The 20,335-nt window shown below is 40.3% G+C and overlaps 2 protein-coding genes across 2 annotated transcripts in view; one reads left to right on the top strand and one right to left on the bottom strand.

The window, feature by feature from the left end:
- Nucleotides 1-20,335, bottom strand: part of NEK11 (NIMA related kinase 11) — a 385,217-nt gene that overhangs the window by 98,834 nt on the left and 266,048 nt on the right. The gene's annotated exons all lie outside the window — the stretch shown is intronic.
- MRPL3 (mitochondrial ribosomal protein L3) overlaps nt 1-20,335 on the top strand; it is a 43,891-nt gene that overhangs the window by 4,148 nt on the left and 19,408 nt on the right. The window contains exons 4-6 of the mRNA XM_079795430.1: nt 1,463-1,561; nt 9,413-9,512; nt 14,812-14,872. Coding sequence (XP_079651556.1) covers nt 1,463-1,561; nt 9,413-9,512; nt 14,812-14,872 — 260 coding nt within the window. The remainder of the gene's footprint in view (nt 1-1,462; nt 1,562-9,412; nt 9,513-14,811; nt 14,873-20,335) is intronic.

The following is a 20,335-nucleotide window of genomic DNA, read 5'->3' as shown; positions in this document are numbered from 1 at the left end:
TGTGACTGAGAATCACCTGGAGGGCTTCTCAATCAGTGGTCACCAGCCGGTGGTCCTTGAGGTCCGAAAGGTTGGCGACTGCTGTTCTAAATCACAGAGGTTCTGATGTAGCAGGAGGTTCTGATTTAGCAAGAGGTTCTGATTTAGCAGGTCTCTGTGAGGCCTGAGCCCGCATTTCCACCAAGTTCTCAGGGGATGCTGATGCTGCTTGTCTGGACCACACGTTGAGAACCACTGTTCTAGAAGTTTGAAGAAGAAAAAAAGGTTGGGAGTTGATTGGGAAAAGAGACACAGGTTTTAGGGATTCTACTTCTTGACATTGGTAGTGCTTAGGTTATAGGCACCTATCACCAACACCAGAGAGGTGTTACCGGACAGCCCCCTGAGTCAGTGGAACAGGGCTGTCCCCAACCTCGATCCTTGTCTTGTCATATAAATGAATTTATACGAGAGACCTTGACTGCGTTGTGAAAAGCCAATTTAAGCATGCGCCTTTATTGAAAAAGCAAAGCAAGCAAGCAAACCTATACATCTGGCTTATGAAATGCAAATGGGCTCTTAGCTAATCTGAAGAGCGAATTGGGTGGGGGTCCAAGGCTTTATATACCCTCCTATCTATAGGCTTCAAAATTCCCCTGCTGACTACTTTGGTACAGATTAATTCTCAAGATCCCTCTTTTTTTTTTTTACTTTATTATGGTCTTCCCAGAATTCATGAGAAGCACCTGGCAACTTTTATCTTGCCAAGCCTTGAGACTGCTGTCTTTTCTGTTAGGGAGTAAAACTGCCCTTTTTTCCTTTCCTCTTTCTCCCTTCCTTTCTGCATTCTCTCATTAGGGAGGTGTTTTTTGTTTTGTTTTTTGTTTTGTAATCATTTGCTCTTTGTCCTTGGCTGGAGAAAATAATGGTTTGTTAGTTACAAGCTGGCTGCAATTTGCCCACACTGTTTGGCCTTGTTTTAACTTTCCTGTCTCAGTTTCCCTATTCCTCCTGTCCTGGAATCCTATAACAGTTATGTGCATATTTTCTTTAAAAATATTTACTTTGTTATATATTAGTGTTTTATGCACTTTTTTATGGGTGTTGTATTTGACACTTTTTTCAAAGATTATCTATTTTTTTAATATATTTTATTGATTTTTTACAGAGAGGAAGAGAGAGGGAGAGTTAGAAACATTGATGAGGGAGAAACATCAATCAGCTGCGTCCTGCACACCCCCCACTGGGGATGTGCCCGAAACCAAGGCACATGCCCTTGACTAGAATCAAACCTGGGACCCCTGAGTCCGCAGGCTGACGCTCTATCCACTGAGCCAAATTGGTCAGGGCGGTTATCTGTATTTTAAGATTGTGATTGATGTTAGAGGAATGATGAAATACGTAACTTTAGTGACTGGTGTGTAATGTTGAAATGTATCTTGGCACAGACTTAGCTTTTTTTTTTTTATGTTTGTGTTTTTAGGTACAAGACTGTCATGTGCTAAGATATACTCCAAAGGAAAACATTGATGGAAAAATGGCAACCCTCACTGTAGGAGGAAAAAGCGTATCCCGTTTTTATGTAAGGCTGTATTTTCATTCCTAGAATAGTACATTTTTTAGTTTCAGACCCAAATCTTTAAGTTTTGAGCATATTCTATTGCCACAAATTTGTTTTGTCCATGAGATAAATTTTGGGTGGGGGAGAGTCAGTCTAGTAGAGCCATTGAGCCCAGGAGTCTGAGTTTGTTCCAGTATCTCCTCACTATCTGGAACAAGTAACTACCCTGTAAGCTGAAGTATTTGCCCATCTGTAAAATGGGGATGATAATACTGCTGATGTAAGAGGTTTGTTATCAGGATTACATGAGAATTTTCAAATGTGCCTGGCATGTAACAGACAGTAATCCTTTTTTTGTTATTGGTTTTTTTAATGTTTTTCTTTCTAAATTGTTTCAACAATTGACACCAACAGCATGTAAAAGTTAATTTTGTGTATGTTATTATTTTTTTAATTCTGACCCGAGATATGTTTTTATTGATTTGAGAGTGTGTGAAAGAGAGAGAGGGGTTGAGAGAGAGAGAAACATTTATGTGAAAGAAATATCGATTGGTGCCTGACCAGGTATCAAACCCACAACCTGGGTGTGTGCCGTGACTGGGAATCAAACCCTGGACCTTTCAGTGTACAGGACAACGCTCCAACTGGGCCACACCGGCCAGGGCAATTTTCTATAGAATGAGCTTTCATTATTTGGGAAAAAGTTGTATACAAACCCACATCAGAATTTTTCAAATGAAGCATTTTTTTCCCAAAAAGAATACTAATAAAATGCTGAGTATGTAGTTTAAATTTGAAAAATCTGCACAATTAGTATCCTTAATTGGATGACTAAAAGCAGAGAATACCTTTCTAGAAATAGTGATGGTTTTTGCTAATGAATACGAAACTCCTTTAGGTTTACTAAAACATTGCTTATCTTTAAGACAAACATTTTTCCATTGTAAATTGTTTATGAAATGAACATGGATGGAAATTAGGATACAACCTATATTATGCAACTGTCAAAATTAGCAAGTGTTGTGTGCCTCCTGTTTCCTTGTCATAAGTAACTTCTATTAAGCACTTATTACATGCCAAGTACATAAGCATTAAGCCTTTATATTTATTAAGTGATCTTTTCAGCTTCTGAAGCTAAAGAGAGTAATTCATTCAGGGCTTCCCACTGGTAAGAGGTAGAGTGACGAGCAGACTCCAGAGCCTCACTTTCTTAACTGGGACTTGGTGTCCACCCTCTGGGAACACATAAATGAATGGGGAAGATGGACACATAAATCTGCCGTCTCAGTATAGTATTATAAATGCAACAAGCACAGAATGTGGATGGCCACTTCTGGTTGACAGATCCTCTGAGGTTTCACAGCAAGGAGACCAGAAAGGAGAAAGTGTTAAAGGCATACCAGAGGGAAAGGTCTCTGTAGAATGTGGAAGAGTATGTAGAATGTGCTTGGAAAGAGAGTGTGGTGTGTCTCCATCTTAGTGTGTGGGTGTGGGGCCAGTGGGTGCAACTGTCAGGGTAGAAGGCTAAGGAGTTTCGACTTCACCCTGTAGACTTCAAGGAGCTCTGCTAATTCTTTAACCAGGGTAGATGCTTATCATTTATTTAACAAGATAACAATTTGACAAGTTAAATTGAGAGAGAGAGAAACATTTATGTGAAAGAAATATCGATTGGTTGCCTCCTGTACACACCTGACCAGGTATCAAACCCACAACCTGGGTGTGTTATCTTGTTAAATAAATGATAGGCATCTGGATGGAGAGAGGACATTTAGGAGGTTGGTTTAAGCACTAGGGGGGAGTTGATAAAGGCTTTTGAAGCAGGGCGGTTGGATTGGGTTTGGAAGGAGCTGGGATATGTGAAAGACTGGGTGAGTGAGAATGTGTGGTTAGAGGGCCAGGCACAGGGCAGTTTCTAACTAAGCAACTAGGTCAGTGCTTATGCTGTAACCTGGACTAGGGACAAAGAAAGGGAAACAGGACGAAAGATATGTTTGAAGTGTTTAGAGAAAATCTAAGTGGAGTTGTCTCAGAAGTATTAGAGAAGTTGGCTATTTTTTGCATATTGTGGTAGTGTCTATTTTTCATTGAAGATTTAGAACTATTCTTGACAGTTTATTGACTAATAATGTCAGGGTTCAAATAATTCCACAGTAATTAAAAGCACAGTGAGGTATTTATTGAAACTTCTTTTTAAATGTCAAATGTTTGAATTTTTAGCTGTGACATGTCAGCTTTCATGTCAATCATGTGAATAATTATTGGGTTTAATAGATTCCACTGTTTTCTAATTGATTATATTGCTGTAATGACTAGCACCATCATCTTTATTTTTATTACCAATTATTGTAAATTCACATCTTTACGGGCTTGATATTTGTAAATCAAGCTTCATGTTGGGATAATCCATTCTGCTTCAACAAATCTGTGGACATTACTTCCTCACAACTATGAGATAGAGGAAAAATGAGTGAACATAGGGTCAGAAGAACGAGTTCTAATCCTGATCTCGACCATTAGCTCTTTCTCTCCACCTTTTTGAACATCCATTTTCTTTTTTCTTTTTTTTTTAACATCCATTTTCTTATCCATGTAAACAGGATACTGGCCTTGATGGTCTCTCAATTCTCTCCCAGTTCTAAAAGTCTCACATTGTTTTTCTAATATTTTAGTTTTCAAGAAGAAAACAAAAGTTCTAAAATCAGAAAAGTAGTTGCCAGCTCAATGTACTATTTTACTTAGTGATGATGTCTTACAAATAAAATTTTGTAATGTAATACTAATAACTAAAATATTACAGAAATGCTTTTATTCCACAACATCAACTTTTAAAATAACTTACTTCTCTAGTATAGAAAGTGCTACAGAGGCCCTTCTTATTCTTCAGGATATAAATTTTCTAGATCTAGGGGACATGTATTAGTATATTAAGGAAAAAACTTTGTCTCTGAATGACCTTTCTTCAGAATGGTATGTGAAAGAGGAGTTTTAGAATTCTTGATGAGTAAACCATTTTGATTCAGAAAGGGGAAAAAAAAAGTAAACTAGAAGTATGCAAACTTCTTGCATATTATAACCCTTAGGGAAATTGCAAGTAGATTGATATAGAAGGTTTTTAAAGAGAGAGAAAGACCTATGAATATAAAGTATCAAATAGTTTAGCATTCTAAAATAAATTGATTGAATCAGTTTGTTTATAATAGGGCTAGAACTGTTGTTTTTTTAAGCTGTTAAAGATTTATGCCTCCAAGAAATTTGAGTCACTTTGCTTTTGTTATTTTTGTGTCTTATACATAAAAGCTGATGTGATATGTAGTATTTCTGAATCAGGAAGTTAAGTAGCCTCGAAGTTGATTAAACCAATTCATCTTGGGAGCAGAGAAGCATTTTCATTGTGAGAGGATAATTGCAGAGAACTTTGAAGGCGGGGGAATGCAATCTCATAGATGGGATTATCCAAGTGTGACACTGCTGTCAGTCTTTTAAATTGCCTTTGAAATTATTTATTTAGAAGTTTTTTAAAAAAACACACCTCTGTTCCACTGCTGCTGGTTTCAACTCAACTTGAACGTTTAGTTTTTCTCACGGCTGATATTTTGATTTTAAAAGAAAAAAATTGAAGTACTCAATTTTAGTGAATTAGGAAGATAATCAAGAAGTACATACTACTTTTTTTCTTTTTATGTTGTAGTCTATAGTTATTTAGATAAAAATGTTTATCTTGTCTATTTTGTATTACTGGAAAAAGGACAGAATTTTTCTTAGAAGCCTGCTGGCATACTTAAAAACTGATATTGAGAAAATAGTATGCTTTCTAAATTGCCAGGTGGAATATGTGAATGTTAAAAATAAAATTAAAGTCTGTTTTAAAACTTGATATATCTGAATCTGATTCATCAGGAAAGTAATTTCAAGGAGCCACATTTTTAAATGAGAGCCCTTGTGTTTGCTCTTGTTATGGAACAAGTGAGTGTGATTAAGACGAAAAGCCGGGCCTTGGGAAGGGTGGTGCGGCATATTAGCCTGAGGTTCAGTGAGTGGGAAGGGAAAGCATAGAGGATGACTGGAGTGAGGTCATGTTCTCGCTCTCCTGGTAGCTTCTTGAGGAAACTGTGAGGCACAGAGCAACCTTTCGTGGGCATGGAAGCGGAGCTGCTCAGCATGTATCACATGGTCACACCCGAGGGCCCCAGGGAGGTTCCCAGGAGTGTGGACTGCTCCAAAAATTAAAGTTCTATGCTTACAGGCCACTGCCACCCAGTTTCGTGTTCACGAAAGTCAACCACTCAATAAGTGATAAAGTGGTACTAACAGTGCACATTTTAAATTGAAGTAGCATGTACCTGAAGTTTGCTACATAATCAGATAAGCCTGGCTGTGCATGTCTTCATTGCATTTGGGGAAATGATGCTTTGTTTCAGTACATCATCAGTGTCATCTTGAGCTGGATAGGGTTTTTCAGTTGCTGCTATTCTTGGTTTGATTTTTTGTTTGTTTGTTTTATTACAAATTACTCTTGGTTTGGTTTTATAGTAGCTTAGTTTCTTGTAGATTTGATCATCCTCAAAGTAGGTCATGATGTTTATTTTAGACTTGTAAGTTTTTAATAACTAGAAATGAAGATAGAGGCCATACACTGTCAGGCCACAAACACAGGAATGTTGTCTGCCAAGAATTAGTACAGCAGCAGGAAGAGTGAAAGGTGGGGTGTCTTGGAGAGACAAATCAGGACTTCACACCCAGAAAGATCTTCTGAGTCTTTTCACCATTCATTTCGCTCACTTTGCAGTGTCTAACCTGCTACTGTCTTTAGCTCTGAAGTTACACACACAGGTGAGTAAAACAGCCCCTACAATCCAGGGACTCGCAGACTAGCAGGCAGATAGATATGTAAGTTAAATACTAGTAAATGGAGGGTCTAGAGGTGGCAGAGGTGAAAGAGCAGTCTGCTCTGACAAGGCTGCCAGGGAGGGATCCGGACAGGAAATGTCCTGCAGCTGGGACTAAACATGTATGTAACAGATTTTTAATGAGATTTGGAGGTACAAGGTGGGGAAGAAATTATAGGACCAGAGACTAGCATAGGCAGACACAGGTAAGCATACATAGAATACTGTGGCCCATTGAGAGGGCCTGCTGGTGCTTCATTTGTGATTAGAGGGGACGTTGAGGGAGCAGAAACAGCAGGAAGATAGATACACCTGTGTTGGCTATATTCTCACGAAAGAGGCGCTCTTTATATCAGGAAATATAAAGTGGTACAGTTTGTCTTACAGAAATCTATATCAACAGTTTTAATTTAAAAAAGACTCAGGACATTAAGGAAGTACGATGTCCATAAAGTCATTTATTCAGAGATATTTAAAAAAGCAGAAAAACAAAGGCAGGGGTGCAGGGGGAAGCAGCCAGCAGGAGCTGCAGACATAGCAACTAAAGTCTCTGCTCTCAAGAAGCTTACATTTTGGTGGGATTGGGGGTAAGATAGGGAGGCTGTTGCATAGAAGATAAAAAAAACAACAACTGTAAATCATGACAGATGGAGAGAAGTACTTTGAGGACTAATAAAGTAGTCTGGAGGGATTGTGAGTGACAGAAAGTGGTGCTATTTTAGGTAGGGAAGGTAAGTTGATGTTTGGATAGAGACCTGAATAAAGTGAGGGAACAAGTCATGCAAAAATCTGGCAGAAAAGCATTCCAGGCAGGGGGAACAGTATGTGCAAAAAAGATCTGAGGCCATTGTTTAATGTGTTCTTGGACTAGTAAGGAATGACGCAGGGTGAGCCCAGAGAAGAGCAATAGGTGAAGTCAGATTGTATAGAACCTTGTAAACCATGGTAAGGACTTGGGACTTGATTCTGCATGAGATGGAAGCCATTGCAGAGACATGAAATAGCTTGTGTTTTAAAAGGAACATGCCAGCCTGTGAATGGAAAACAGACCAGGGGTCAGGCGTGTGGAATTTTGGAGATTAGTTTAAGATTGTTTCTATTGAAATAATCCAAGCAAAAGATGGTTGGGTGGAGTGGGGGTGAGAAGTAATTGATGTAGGCTATATTTTCAAATAAAGTCTACAGAATTGCTGATGATGGGACATGGGATGTGAGAAGGAAAATAGTCAAAAGTGACCACGAGATTTGGGGTCCAACAACAGAAGTATTGAGATTTGGAAGGCAAGAGGAAAGAAAGCAGGCTTATTGAGGAAGAGGGGAATCAAGTTCAATTTTAGACCGGTTAAAATTGATGTTACTGTATGACATCACCGTGAGATAATTGAGTTGGCAGTTGGACATAGGAATTTGTAGTTCGGAGTAGAATTTGGGATTGAAGTTACAAATGTGGGGTTGGTAAGGAACCAAGAGAGTAGTGGCTGGAAGCTGAGTGAAAGTCATTCAAGGAGAGATGTGACATGGTCACCTGTGTCAAGCATTACTGATGGAGCCAATAAAACAAGTATTGACCACATGGAGACATTGGTGATCTTGACACTTCCCATTGAGTAGTAGGGGATGAAAGCACCTGATTATAGTCGGTGTGAGAGAAAATAGACTCAGCAAGTCTTTCAGGGATGTGGTTGTAAGGGGGGAACAGAATGATTACCTAAGGAAATCCCCCTTTCCTTGGCTAAGGAAAAGTTTTGTTTTAATATATGAATTATTATGATATCTTTGTATACCAATAGGAACATTTCAGTAGCAAGAGGGCAATTAGTGTTTCAGAAGATGATGGGGACAATTTCAGGAGTAAAGCTATTGAATAGATGAGAGAGGTTAGGAGTGAATACACAGTGAAGGATATGGCTTTTAATAAGAGCATGGACAGTTCATCTGTCATTGTGATTCCCAGCCCTTTTCACATCACAATCATGTGGAGTGCTTTAAAAAAAAATTTAAAAAAAACCACATATATATATATATACAGACGCTTGGATGCCATATTAGACCCGTGAGGCTATAGTCTCCAAGCTGAGGCCCTGGGCATCGGCATTTTCTAAATGCTCCCCACATGCATCTTGGGCAACCTGGAGTGAGGTGGCAGAGGACAGTATATAATGGCTGGTGCAGACACTTATATGGACTAGCCAGGCGTCCTCAAACTACGGCCCGCGGGCCACATGCGGGTGTTTTTGCCATTTTGCTTTTTTTACTTCAAAATAAGATATGTGCAGTGTGCATAGGAATTTGTTCATAGTTTTTTTTTTTTAACTATAGTCCGGCCCTCCAACGGTCTGAGGGACAGTGAACTGGTCCCCTGTTTAAAAAGTTTGAGGACCCCTGGACTAGGCAATAAGTGTGAGGAAGTGCTCTTGATTCTTCTGTATTTTTTCATTGAATCAAGAAGCAAGAGGATCAGCTCAAAGGGGAGAGGAAGAAGGAACAGTGCTGGAGGATTTAAAAGGAGATGTGACATAGTTGCCTTGAAGAGTGTGAGGATATAACTAGGGGGGAAGGAAATGTAGGTTGGCCAGGGCACATTTGGGATTGACTTTGAAGTTTGTAGTCATACATTAGAATGTGACCTACCATGTTTTCTTCTATAGACACGGTCCAATTTCCCAGGATGGGAGTTCTTGATACATAGAGTCTCCAGTGAAAATTCAAATATGAGCACAACTCTGTTTCTTTTCCTACAGAACAAAGGTCTTTCCCCATGTACTGTGTATGAGCTACACTCTGCACATGGTTGGATCCCAAGTGTAATGGATTATAGATGAAAAATCTCACCTCCCTTCAGCGAGGGGATAGCGTGCTCTTCATTCATTAGGGGAACAGAGTGCTCTGTTTTCTGGTGTGTTAATAACTTGGTTTAGATCTCTGCATTAAACCCCACCTTTAGTATTTACTGTGTAATTTATGTGTGCTGCTTTTCCTCTAGAAATCTACATCCAAATTGAAATTTTACCAAGAACTTGGATTGCCACCAAAACAGAAAATTAAAATCTTTCGTGTAACAGATAATGCTGTAATTAAACCAGGTAATCTGAAGTTGGGGGGAAGGGGTAAAAATACCCAAATCCGTGGTTTGTTTAATGTCAGCCTTTTTAATAAAGCTGAATCCACAGTACAAAGTCCCAAACATTTATTTTTAAATATAAAAACATATCTATTTTAATCACTAGGGATAAACAAGTCTTTATTTTTCAGTGAAAAGAACTTTAGAGAACTCTTTGTTTTCCATGGAAGAGGGAAGAATGCTTTTGTTTTTAATGTACAGAGAATTTCACATTTGGAAAAGTCTCACAATAAATACATCCACTCTTAAAATGTGAAGTTTACTGTTTGTAAGGCTGGAATTTTATTAAGTGGAGAATAATTATACTCGTGGAGATAGAAGATTTTGAAAAAAATATAGCCTAACCTGAAATTGGACAGTGACCAACCATAACACTTTGACGTAAGATCATTATTTTAAAATTTCAAAGTATTTTATCCTATTCATGGAATGTCAAAAAGTGAGATTTGGCAATATGATTATTTGATTGGTTCATGTAATTAATAGAATTTGATGTCTTTAAACTTCAGAAGAGCTCTCTGATCTCTTAAACTTGAGTTCTAACAAGCATACAGTAGAAGGATGTTTTAAGATTTTTTTATTTTAATATGTGGACTGAATTTTTTGAAGTAAAATACAATTGCAATGGACAATATTAATTGGAGTGACAGAGGGCAGCCCTGATATAAATTAGAATTAAAAGATATGCTTTGAAGTGCAAGGTTTGCAATTAAATGGAATTAAGCTAACAAATATAATTAACTTTTGCTGTAGCTCAGATCATGTGAAATTGTTGGTTTTATGGATGAAAATTAGTCAAATATTGGCAGTTCAGGTCAGTTAACATCATAGAAATTCAGTAGTTTTTAATCTCCCTTCTTTTTTTTAATTTTATTTTTTAATTATAGTTTATATTCAACATTATTTTATACTGGGGGCCCAGTGCATGAAATTCGTGCATTGGCGGGGGGGGGGGGTGTCCCTCAGCCCAGCCTGCCCCCTCTCACATACTGGGAGTCCTCAGGGGATGTCCTACTGAGGCAATCGGACTGATCAGGGGAAGGCAGCAGCCCCATCACCCTGCTGCTGCAGCCACTGCCAGTCACCACGGCCACCAAGGTATTTTCATCAACACGGACTCCAGTCCCTTCACCATGAAAAAATGACTACTTTCTTTAGGCATTTTCAACATATGTCTTTCATAGGATATGACATTTCTTTATTTTTTTTTTTTTTATCTTTACCTGAGGATATGTTTCCATTGACTTTTAGAGAATGTAGAAGAGAAAGGGAAAGACAGAGAGCAACATCAAAGTGAGAGGAACACTTTGATTGGTTGCCTCCTGCATGAGCCCTGACCTGGGCTCCAGCCAGGGAGGAGCCTGCAACCTAGGTACATGCCCTTGATCAGAATCGAACCGGACCCTGCAGTTGGCAAGCCTAAGCATTATCCACTGAGCCAAACTGGCTAGGACAGGATATGACATTTCTTAGCTCTCCAGCAGCGGACCTTCGTTTTTTTCTCCAGAAGTGTGGTGGAAAAACCCTAGATCACCTTTTTGGATTCTTATACTCAAGTTACTAAGAATATTACCAGTGGCATACAGGGAGCTTAGCCAATGAGCGGTCAGAAAAGGTATTTCCTCTGTAGTTCACACCGATTGCCTCCGATCTCTGGCTCCGCCCCTGCCCAGGCCCCAAGCCTCTGGCCGGGGCTTGGGGCCTGGGCAGGGGACCCCCAGCTCCCTCCAATCCCTCGATTGCCCGGCTCCGCCCCTGCTCCCTCCAATTGCCCGGCTCTGCCCCTGCCCAGGCCCCAAGCCTCTGGCCGAGGCTTGGGGCCTGGACAGGGGACCCCCAGCTCCCTCTGATTGCCTGGCTCTGCCCTGCCCAGGCCCCAAGCCTCTGGCAGAGGCTTGGGGCCTGGGCAGGTGACCCCCAGCTCCCTCCAATCACCCAATTGCCTGGCTCCGCCCCTGCCCAGGCCCCAAGCCTCTGGCTGGGGCTTGGGTCCTGGACAGGGGACCTCCAATGATTGTCCATTGCAATCCCTCTGATTGCCCGGCTCTGCCTCTGCCCAGGAGCCCCCTGGCTCAGGCCCTTCCCAGGTTGCTCAGAACCCACGGGGGGGCCTACCTCGGAGTGACCTGGGTGCTGAGAAAGTTCCCGGGACCCAGGCTACTGGGCGCCTACCTATGCAAATTAACCTCCATCTTTGTTGGGTTAATTTGCATACTCACTCTGATTGGCTGTGAGCGTAGCAGAGGTACAGTCAATTTACATGTTTGTCTATTATTAGGTATGATAAGTTTCAGGTGTACAACATAGTGGTTAGATAATCATATACTTTACAAAGTGATTCCCCAATATTTCAAGTACCCTCCTGCTACCATACATAGTTACAATATTTTTTACTGTATTCCCTATGTATTTTACATCCCCATGACTGTTTTGTGACCACCAATTTGTACTTCCTAATCGCTTCACCTTTTTCATCTAGACCTCCAACCCCCCTTCCCTCTAGCAACCATCATTCTGCTTTCTGCAGCTATTTTATTTTGTTCTTTAGATTCCACATATAAGTGAAATCATTTGGTATTTGTCTTTCTCTGTCTGACTTATTTCATTTCACATAGTACCCTCTAGGTCCATCCATGCTCTTGCAAATTCCCCTATTTTTTCTTAATTCAAGGATTTTCCCTGCTTGTCCAAATCCAGCCTAGGCACTACCTTAAAGGATACTACCCTCTGGAATCCTACAGCACTTTACTCCCTGTTTTAAACAACCAAACAGAAATTATCTTCCCATACATTCATTCTCTACTACATTGGTTCCAGCTTTTTTAAATTACTTAATTAAATTTTTTTTTCAATTTACTTATACGCTATATTAGTTATATTAGTTTCAGGGTACAATATAGTGATTCATTATGTGTATGCCTTACAATGTGATGACCCCACTAATTCTAGTAATCATCTGTTACTCTTCAAACTTACCACAATGTTATTGACTATATTTCCTTTCACCTTTTTCACACATCTCTCCACTCCCTTCTTTCTCATAGTCATCCCTTTGGTCTCTGTTTCAATGAGTCTGTTTTTGTTTTATTTGTTCATTTGTTTCTTTTATAGATTCCACACATAAGCGAAACCATACGGTATTTATCTTTCTCTGCCTGATTTACTTCACTTGGCATAATACCTTCTAGACCAGGGGTGGGGAACCTTTTTTCTGCCAAGGGCCATTTGAATATTTATAACATCATTCATGGGCCATACAGAATTATCAACTTAAAATTAGCCTGCTATATTTGGTCAAATATTTAACTCACCTCTAATGCCTTGGCAGTGCCAAACCAAATGATTTCACAAGCCTTATATGGCATTCGGGCCAGATGTTCCCCACCCCTGTTCTAGACTCATTCATGTTGTTGCAAACGGCTCAATAATATTCTATTGTGTATATATACCAGATGTGTGTGTGTGTGTGTGTGTGTACTTTATTCATCTATCGATGGACACCTAGGCTGTTTTCATATCTTGGCTATTGTAAATAATGCTGGAATGAACATAGGGATGCATATACCCTTTTGAATTAGTGTTTTTATTTTTTTTTGATAAATATCCAGAAGTGGAATTGCTTGGTGGTATTGCATATCTATTTTTAGTTTTTGCAGACTCTTCATACTGTTTTCCATAGTGTCTCGACCAATTTGCAGTCCCACCAACCATGTACAGGGTTCCTTTTTTTCCACATCCTTAGCAACACTTGTTATTTGTTGACTTTGATAATAGCCATCCTGACGGGTGTGAGGTGGTATCTTACTGTGGTTTTGATTTACATTTCCCTGATGTATGGATGTTGAGCATCTTTTCATGTCTGTTGTCCAACTATATATCTTCTTTGGAGAGGTATCTTTTCATATCCTCTTATTTGATGATGTAATGTTGATTCATCACCTAGATAATACATCCTTTTAAAAAAACATATATTTTATTGATTTTTTACAGAGAGGAAGGGAGAGTGATAGTTAGAAGCATTGATGAGAGAGAAACATCGATCAGCTGCCTCCTGCACACTCCCTACTGGGTATGTGCCTGCAACCAAGGTACATGCCCTTGACCAGAATCGAACCTGGGACCCTTGAGTCCGCAGGCCGACGCTCTAACCACTGAGCAAAACCAGTTAGGGCTAGATAATACATTCTTTATAAAATTTAACTTATTGGGGTAACACTGGTTAACAAAATTATACAGTTATCAGGTGCACAGTTCTACAACACATCATCAGTACATTGTATTATTGTGTGTTCACCATCCCAAGTCAAGTCTCCGTCTATAACCATTTAACCTCCCCCCATATGCTCCTCCACCTCTCTCAATCCCTCCTTAGATAATGAATTCTTGAGGTCAGGAGCCATGTCTTAGACTTTTGTATTTCTTACTTTGCATATTGTAAGTGCCCTATAAATATTTGGAGATAAAAGTGTTAATTCCAAATTTATATAAATAAAATATTGTGAAGGGCTTGGAGCTACAAGATTCCATTAAATAACACATTTCCCAAGTGCATTTAAAGTTAGGTTTTATTTAAATACAACTAGTTTTGGAAATACTAGTTTATAAAATTAGTAGTATCGATAGTAGCGGTTTTTTGCTATTCCAGATATCTGGCATATGCGAGAATATCTATTTTATTGGAATAATGACCAGTCTACCAAGAATCTGGTATATATGGGCTTTATAGGGATATTATACATACATACCATAAATATTACCCAGAGAACAATGGACCTGTGTTCAAATAATTCAAGTTTCTATTTTGGATCATTTCTCTCCAGTGGGTAAAAAATGATTTGGTCTAGCCCCAGCATTTTTTATCATTCTTTTTATTTATTTTTCCTATGAAATAGGTAATATGCCTTAATTTAGTATATTGTTACCAAAATAACCAAGAATCATTCCTGTATTTGCCAGCAGGAAACACTGTGTTGTACAGGAATTGCCCACTTCAGGCAGCACCTCGCTGACTGCTGTGAAGGCACACCGTCAGCCAGCGTGGTCTGTTGGCTCGCTCTAGCACCGCATCCCATGCAGTCAATGTTGAATAATTTTATTATCTTATAATTGGTGTTTCTGCAATAATTATAATTGCAGAAGAGAATCTCCTGCCGTTTTTGACATATGTTATCTACAAGGCTTCCTGGATGTAGTTTATGTTTAGTGAAGTTATTTCTGGACAGACAGACTTCATATTGATTTTTTGTTTTCTTTTTATAAAGGTACTCCTCTTTATGCTGCTCACTTTCGCCCAGGACAGTATGTGGATGTCACAGCCAAAACGTAAGTGCATATAATGGGTTCTCTTTTCCTTTTGTTTTCTTCAATCTATTAAAAAATAACAGAGCCCTAGCCGGTTTGGGTCAGTGTGTCGTCCTGTGGACTGAAGGGTCCGGGTTCAATTCTGGCCAAGGGCACATGCCCAGGTTGTGAGCTCGATCCCCAGTAGGGGGCATGCAGGAGGCAGCCGATCAATGGTTCTCATCATTGATGTTTTTATCTCTCTTCCTCTTCCTTCCTGATATCAATAAAGAAATATATTTTTAAAAAATTAAAAAATAACAGAGCAAGTGAAAGAAATACAGCTTTTCAAGTTAGTAAATAAAGGATAAGTAACCATTATTCTCATTCCTAATTCTAATCTTTCAATGTTTCTGACTGAACCGGTTTTTAAATTTCATTGAATTAGTTGTATGTGAAGAGTTCACATCAGGTTACAGCTTTTAAACTCAGATGTATGCTTCTTGAAATGGGTTGAAGAGAAAGGTCACATTCCTTGGGTTCTTTGTGGGCTGGGCCTACTTCTGTTTTGAATACCAAAGGTTATGTGCAGTTTGATGGTGAAATACACATGAGTGGTGCCATGGAGTTCTTTTGTGTAGTCTAGTAATTGGTGCTTCTTTCCAATTCTAGGAAATAGTTAAATTGGAAACATTTTATATCATCTGTGATAGTGGTTGTTGTGCTTAAGGTTCCCCTTAGATAACTAGAAGACATTTTTGTAACTGTGTTAAAAAGCCTATTAGAATGTCTCTCAGTAGGAGATAAGTGAAACTTCTTCCATAAAAGCAAAATTTTTAATACTTACATTTAAACAAGGGTTTGTTTAATTTGGTACAAATCAACACTGCATTGTCGTTCTAACAGAAATGCTGACTTTTGGACTGGGCAGTGATATTTTTGGCACTGTAGTTTTTTTCTATTTTACCATCTATCAGATGGCTTAAGATAAGTTCAGTGTTGGCTAGATTATCTCCAGGAAACATTTAAAGTTTATAGAAGTAATTTTTCAAAAATTAGTTGAGTTACCTCACTATAGAATGAAATAATTGTGTTTATGTAGAAATTGTTCAATATAGGTTATTAGAATCTACATGACCTAGGCTAAACAAAACTCCAAATATCAGCTCTTGTCCATTCCTATTTCTTGTTCTGTCAACACAGGATAATTTACTTCATGTACCTCAGTTTTCTTTTTATCATTTGACAAGGTCTGCAGCCTGTGTTCCAGGAGTATTCTGACTAGGAACCCTTTATTTGTGGTTGACAGTATTACAGATATCCTCCACCACCCCCCTCCGCCCCCTCCACCCAGCCCCCACTCCCAGGCCTTCACTGCACTATTGTCTGTGCTGACTAGGAACTCTGTAAAGGTGAACAGTGGTCCACAGGTGTTCTGAGATGGTGTTAAGATCACAGTGACTGAGCCGAAGTGGCTTTTATCAAAGGAAATCAGATGAGTGTCAGCATCAGTTTCCTTAACACAGTCAGTTAGATACATCTTCCTTTTCACACTATTATTGCCTACTTTCAAATGTGAGCATTGCGAACAGCTGCAAGGTGCCTTTACCTTTGATGAGCTGTTTAGAAATGGAGTGGTCTATATTGGCAGTAGAGTGAGTCCTCTTTTTAGAGAGATTATGAACCTCTCCCTATTTTTCACTTCTCCTTGATTGTTGTGGACTTACACTTACTTACTGGGGCCTCTAAAATCACCGGTTGCTTGGTAACTTTATTTATTCTGCCTTCTTTTGTCAAGAACTCAAATATTGGAACTATAAAGCTTTGGTTTGGTTAGTTGGGAGATGTGTGTTTTCTGAATTATTCTTTTTTCATTTCTGAATTATTACATACTAGAGGCCCGGTGCACGAAATTCATGCACGGCGGGGGTGGGGGGTGTCCCTCAGGCCTGCCTGCACCCTCTCCAATCTGGGACCCCTCGAAGATCGGGCCTAAACGGGCAGTCGGACATCCCTCTCACAATCCAGGACTGCTGGCTCCCAACTGCTCGCTTGCCTGCCTTCCTGATTGCCCCTAACCACTTCTGCCTGCCAGCCTGATCACTCCCTAACCACTCCCCTGCCAGCCTGATTGATGCCTAACTGCTCCCCTGCCAGCGTGTTTGCCCCTAACTGCCCTCCCCTTCAGGCCTGGTCACCCCTAACTGCCCTCCCCTTCAGGCCTGGTCACCCCTAACTGCCCTCCCCTGCAGGCCTCGTCCCTCTCAACTACTCTCCCCTGCAGGCCTGGGTCCCACCCAACTGCCCTTCCCTGCAGGCCCAGTCACCCCCAACTTCCCTCCTCTGCCAGCCTTGTCACCCCTAACTGCCCTCCCCTGCTGGCCTGATCACCCACAACTGCCCTCCCTTGCAGGCCTGGTCCCTCCCAGCTGCCCTCCCCTGCTGGCCATCTTGTGCTAGCCATCTTGTGTCCACATGGGGGCAGGATCTTTGACCACATGGGGGCAGCCATCTTGTGTGTTGGAGTGATGGTCAATCTGCATATTACTCTTTTATTAGATAGGATAGAGGCCTGGTGCATGGGTGGGGGCCAGCTGGTTTGTCCTGAAGGGTATCCTGGATCAGGGTGGGGGTTCCCTTGGGGTGTGGGGCAGCCTGGGTGAAGGGCCTGTGGTGGTTTGCAGGCCGGCCACGCCCCCTGGCGACCCAAGCAGAGGCCCTGGTATCTGGGATTTATGTATCTTCTACAACTGAAACTTTGTAGCCTGGAGTGGAGCCAAGCCTCCTGCTTGCTCTGTGGTGGCAGCCATTTCTGTTGGAATTTATGTATATCTATTATTGAAACTTTGTAGCCTGGAGCGGAGGCCTAGGCCAGCCAGGGCTGCAGAAGCTTTGCTTCCTCCATTGCCAGGGGCAACCCTTGCCTCCTGCTCTTCCAGCTCCGTAGCTGCCGCCATTTCTGTTTGGATTTGTTTACCTTCTATAATTGAAACTTTGTAGCATTGAGTGTAGGCCTAGGCCGGCAAGGGCAGGCGGAAAGCTTGGCTTCCTCTGTTGCCGGGGAAACCCAAGCCTCCCTCCTGCTCTCTGTGGCCACAGCCATCTTGGTTGGGTTTATTTGCATATTTGCTCCTGATTGGCTGGTGGGTGTGGCTTGTGGGCATGGCTTGTGGGTGTAGCAGAGTTAGGGTCAATTTGCATATTTTTATTAGATAGGATAATAAAGTACCTCACAGTGATTCTCTAAATATAAACACAGTTAATAGTGTGAATTTCATTATGTATTTTATAGTATAATATGGGATGTTTGAGAAGCCCTGTGAAATCAGAGACCTTTGTTAGCAGATGCCTTATGACAGGATTTGTGACTAGCATGGATGAGAGCCTACCTTTTCAGGTGCCTCTGTTCAGTAGGTGCTTTCATTTCATATGCTACTACTATTGGGTTTCCTTGCCTTCTTAAAAGATATTTTTAAAACTTCTGTCTTCTTGTGAGTGTAAAGTGAAGGAGGAAGTTTGTTTTGTTTTGTGTTTTAAGACCATATACCTAGCTCGGCCAATGTGGTCAGTGGTTGAGTGTCCACCCAGGCACCAAGAGGTCATCAGTTTGATTCCCAATCAGGGCACATGCTCAGGTTGCAGGCTAGATACCCATTATGGAGCGTGCAGGAGGCAACTCATGGATGTTGATGCTTCTATCTCTCTCTCTCCCTTTCCCTTCTTCTCTCTCAAATCAATATAAAAACATATTTTTAAAAAAGATCATATACCTTGTAAACAACATTATGTAAAGCCTTGTGCCAGCCTCAGAACTAGAAAGCTGATAAGAGCTGGAAGGATAGCTAGCCCTGGGATTGATTGATTAATTTTTAAATATATTTTTATTGATTTCATAGAGGAAGGGAGAAGGAGAGATGGAAACATCAATGATGAGAGAGAATCATTGATCAGCTGCCTCTTGCACGCCCCACACAGGGGATCGAGCCCGCAACCCAGGCATGTGCCCTTGACTGGAATCAAATCTGGGACCCTTCAGTCTGCAGGCCGATGCTCTATCACTGAACCAGCTGGCTCTGGCATAGCTATGGGATTTAAAGTAGTTGACATTTAACTCTGAAGAAGGGAAAACCTTCATTTGAGAAGATCCTCACAATTGTATGGGCAGCAATTCAGTATTCTGTTTGACTTTCACCGTGTAACAGTTGGGAGGAGGATTACTCCCACATATGTGTGCACTGCACTCTGGTGTGCATACCTCTCTGTGTGATGTTGCTTGAAATTAGAATGAAACGCACTTTATTTGACCTTTTGCTGAGTGTTTTTGATGACTAGAGCTCTTGTAGCTGACATTACAGTCTCAAGATGCTTGTGAGTGCTTGTAAGTTTGTAGGACTCTGTCCTCCTTATGTGGAGCTGTTTTGAATTCCTTCTGGGTACAGCATTGGATCCTCAGCTGTATACAGTCCTAGGTGCTATTGTGGGGTGGGTGTAGGTGTGTATGCATTTGCTTGCTTTTATTTTTCCTTTAGAAATTCTTCTATTTCCTTTCCCTGATGTGACTCATTTTTTGGACAGTTTCCTTGGCTTGGAGTTTAAGTCCTTCACAGGCAATGAGGATTTTTTTTTTCTTGTTGACTGTAAATGGGACCATCATCTTTTGGGAGTAGGCTCTGGGTCCTCAGTCCATTACTGTGGTGCACTACTGCCAGAGATTAACTACCTCGTCCTCCATTTCCAGTCCCAGTTTTAAAATGTTGTAGCTTCTGCACTCCATCTTATTAATTATTAACCTGTTACAGTTAAAGAAACTAGAGAAAATGTGTGTGCAGTGACATGGTTAGATAAGATGATGAAGGACATGGACTTACCGACTGGAGCATTGGTTCTCACACTTGAGTGGGCCTCAAAATCTCCAGGAGGGCTTGTTAAACACAGATTCCAGATTCTAGTAGATCTGGGGTAGTACCTAAGATTATGCATTTCTAATAAGTTTCCAGGTTATGTGAATGCTGCTTGTCCAGGGACCACTCTTTTGCAAATCACTAGACTATAGAATAGTCAAGGGTTCACCAGGTATTGAGCCCCTAACTCAGCAAATCCTAGTACGTCCCTTTACACTACTCAAATTATAACATAAACATTGGTTTTAAAGCAAAAAAGTTTAATCCAGTTTCAAATAACATTGTCAATAAAACATGGCCTCTTTATTACATTTTAATTAACATGAAACGAAAAATTGGTCTCTAGTAATTGGCTTCATTATCTCCTTTACATTAGAAAAGAGAAAAACTTCAAATCTTCAGATTAATCTCTAATTGAATCATTTTTCTGATGTTGTAATTATATTTAATTGTAAAATTTACATCTATATTTTGAGTATTTCAAGTCCTTTTTACCTTTAATTTTAATTGCTGTATTAAACATACTTTATAAATAAGTAAGAAAATTTAAAACAAAATACTGTCTAATTTAAGAAAATAGTGTTAAAGAATCCATCTACTTCAA

The sequence above is a fragment of the Cnephaeus nilssonii genome (genome assembly GCF_951640355.1).
Source record: "Cnephaeus nilssonii genome assembly, chromosome: 17".
Taxonomy (NCBI): Eukaryota; Metazoa; Chordata; class Mammalia; order Chiroptera; family Vespertilionidae; genus Cnephaeus; species Cnephaeus nilssonii.
The sequence above is the reverse complement of the archived record's forward strand: the minus strand, read 5'-3'. Positions and strand labels throughout refer to the sequence as shown.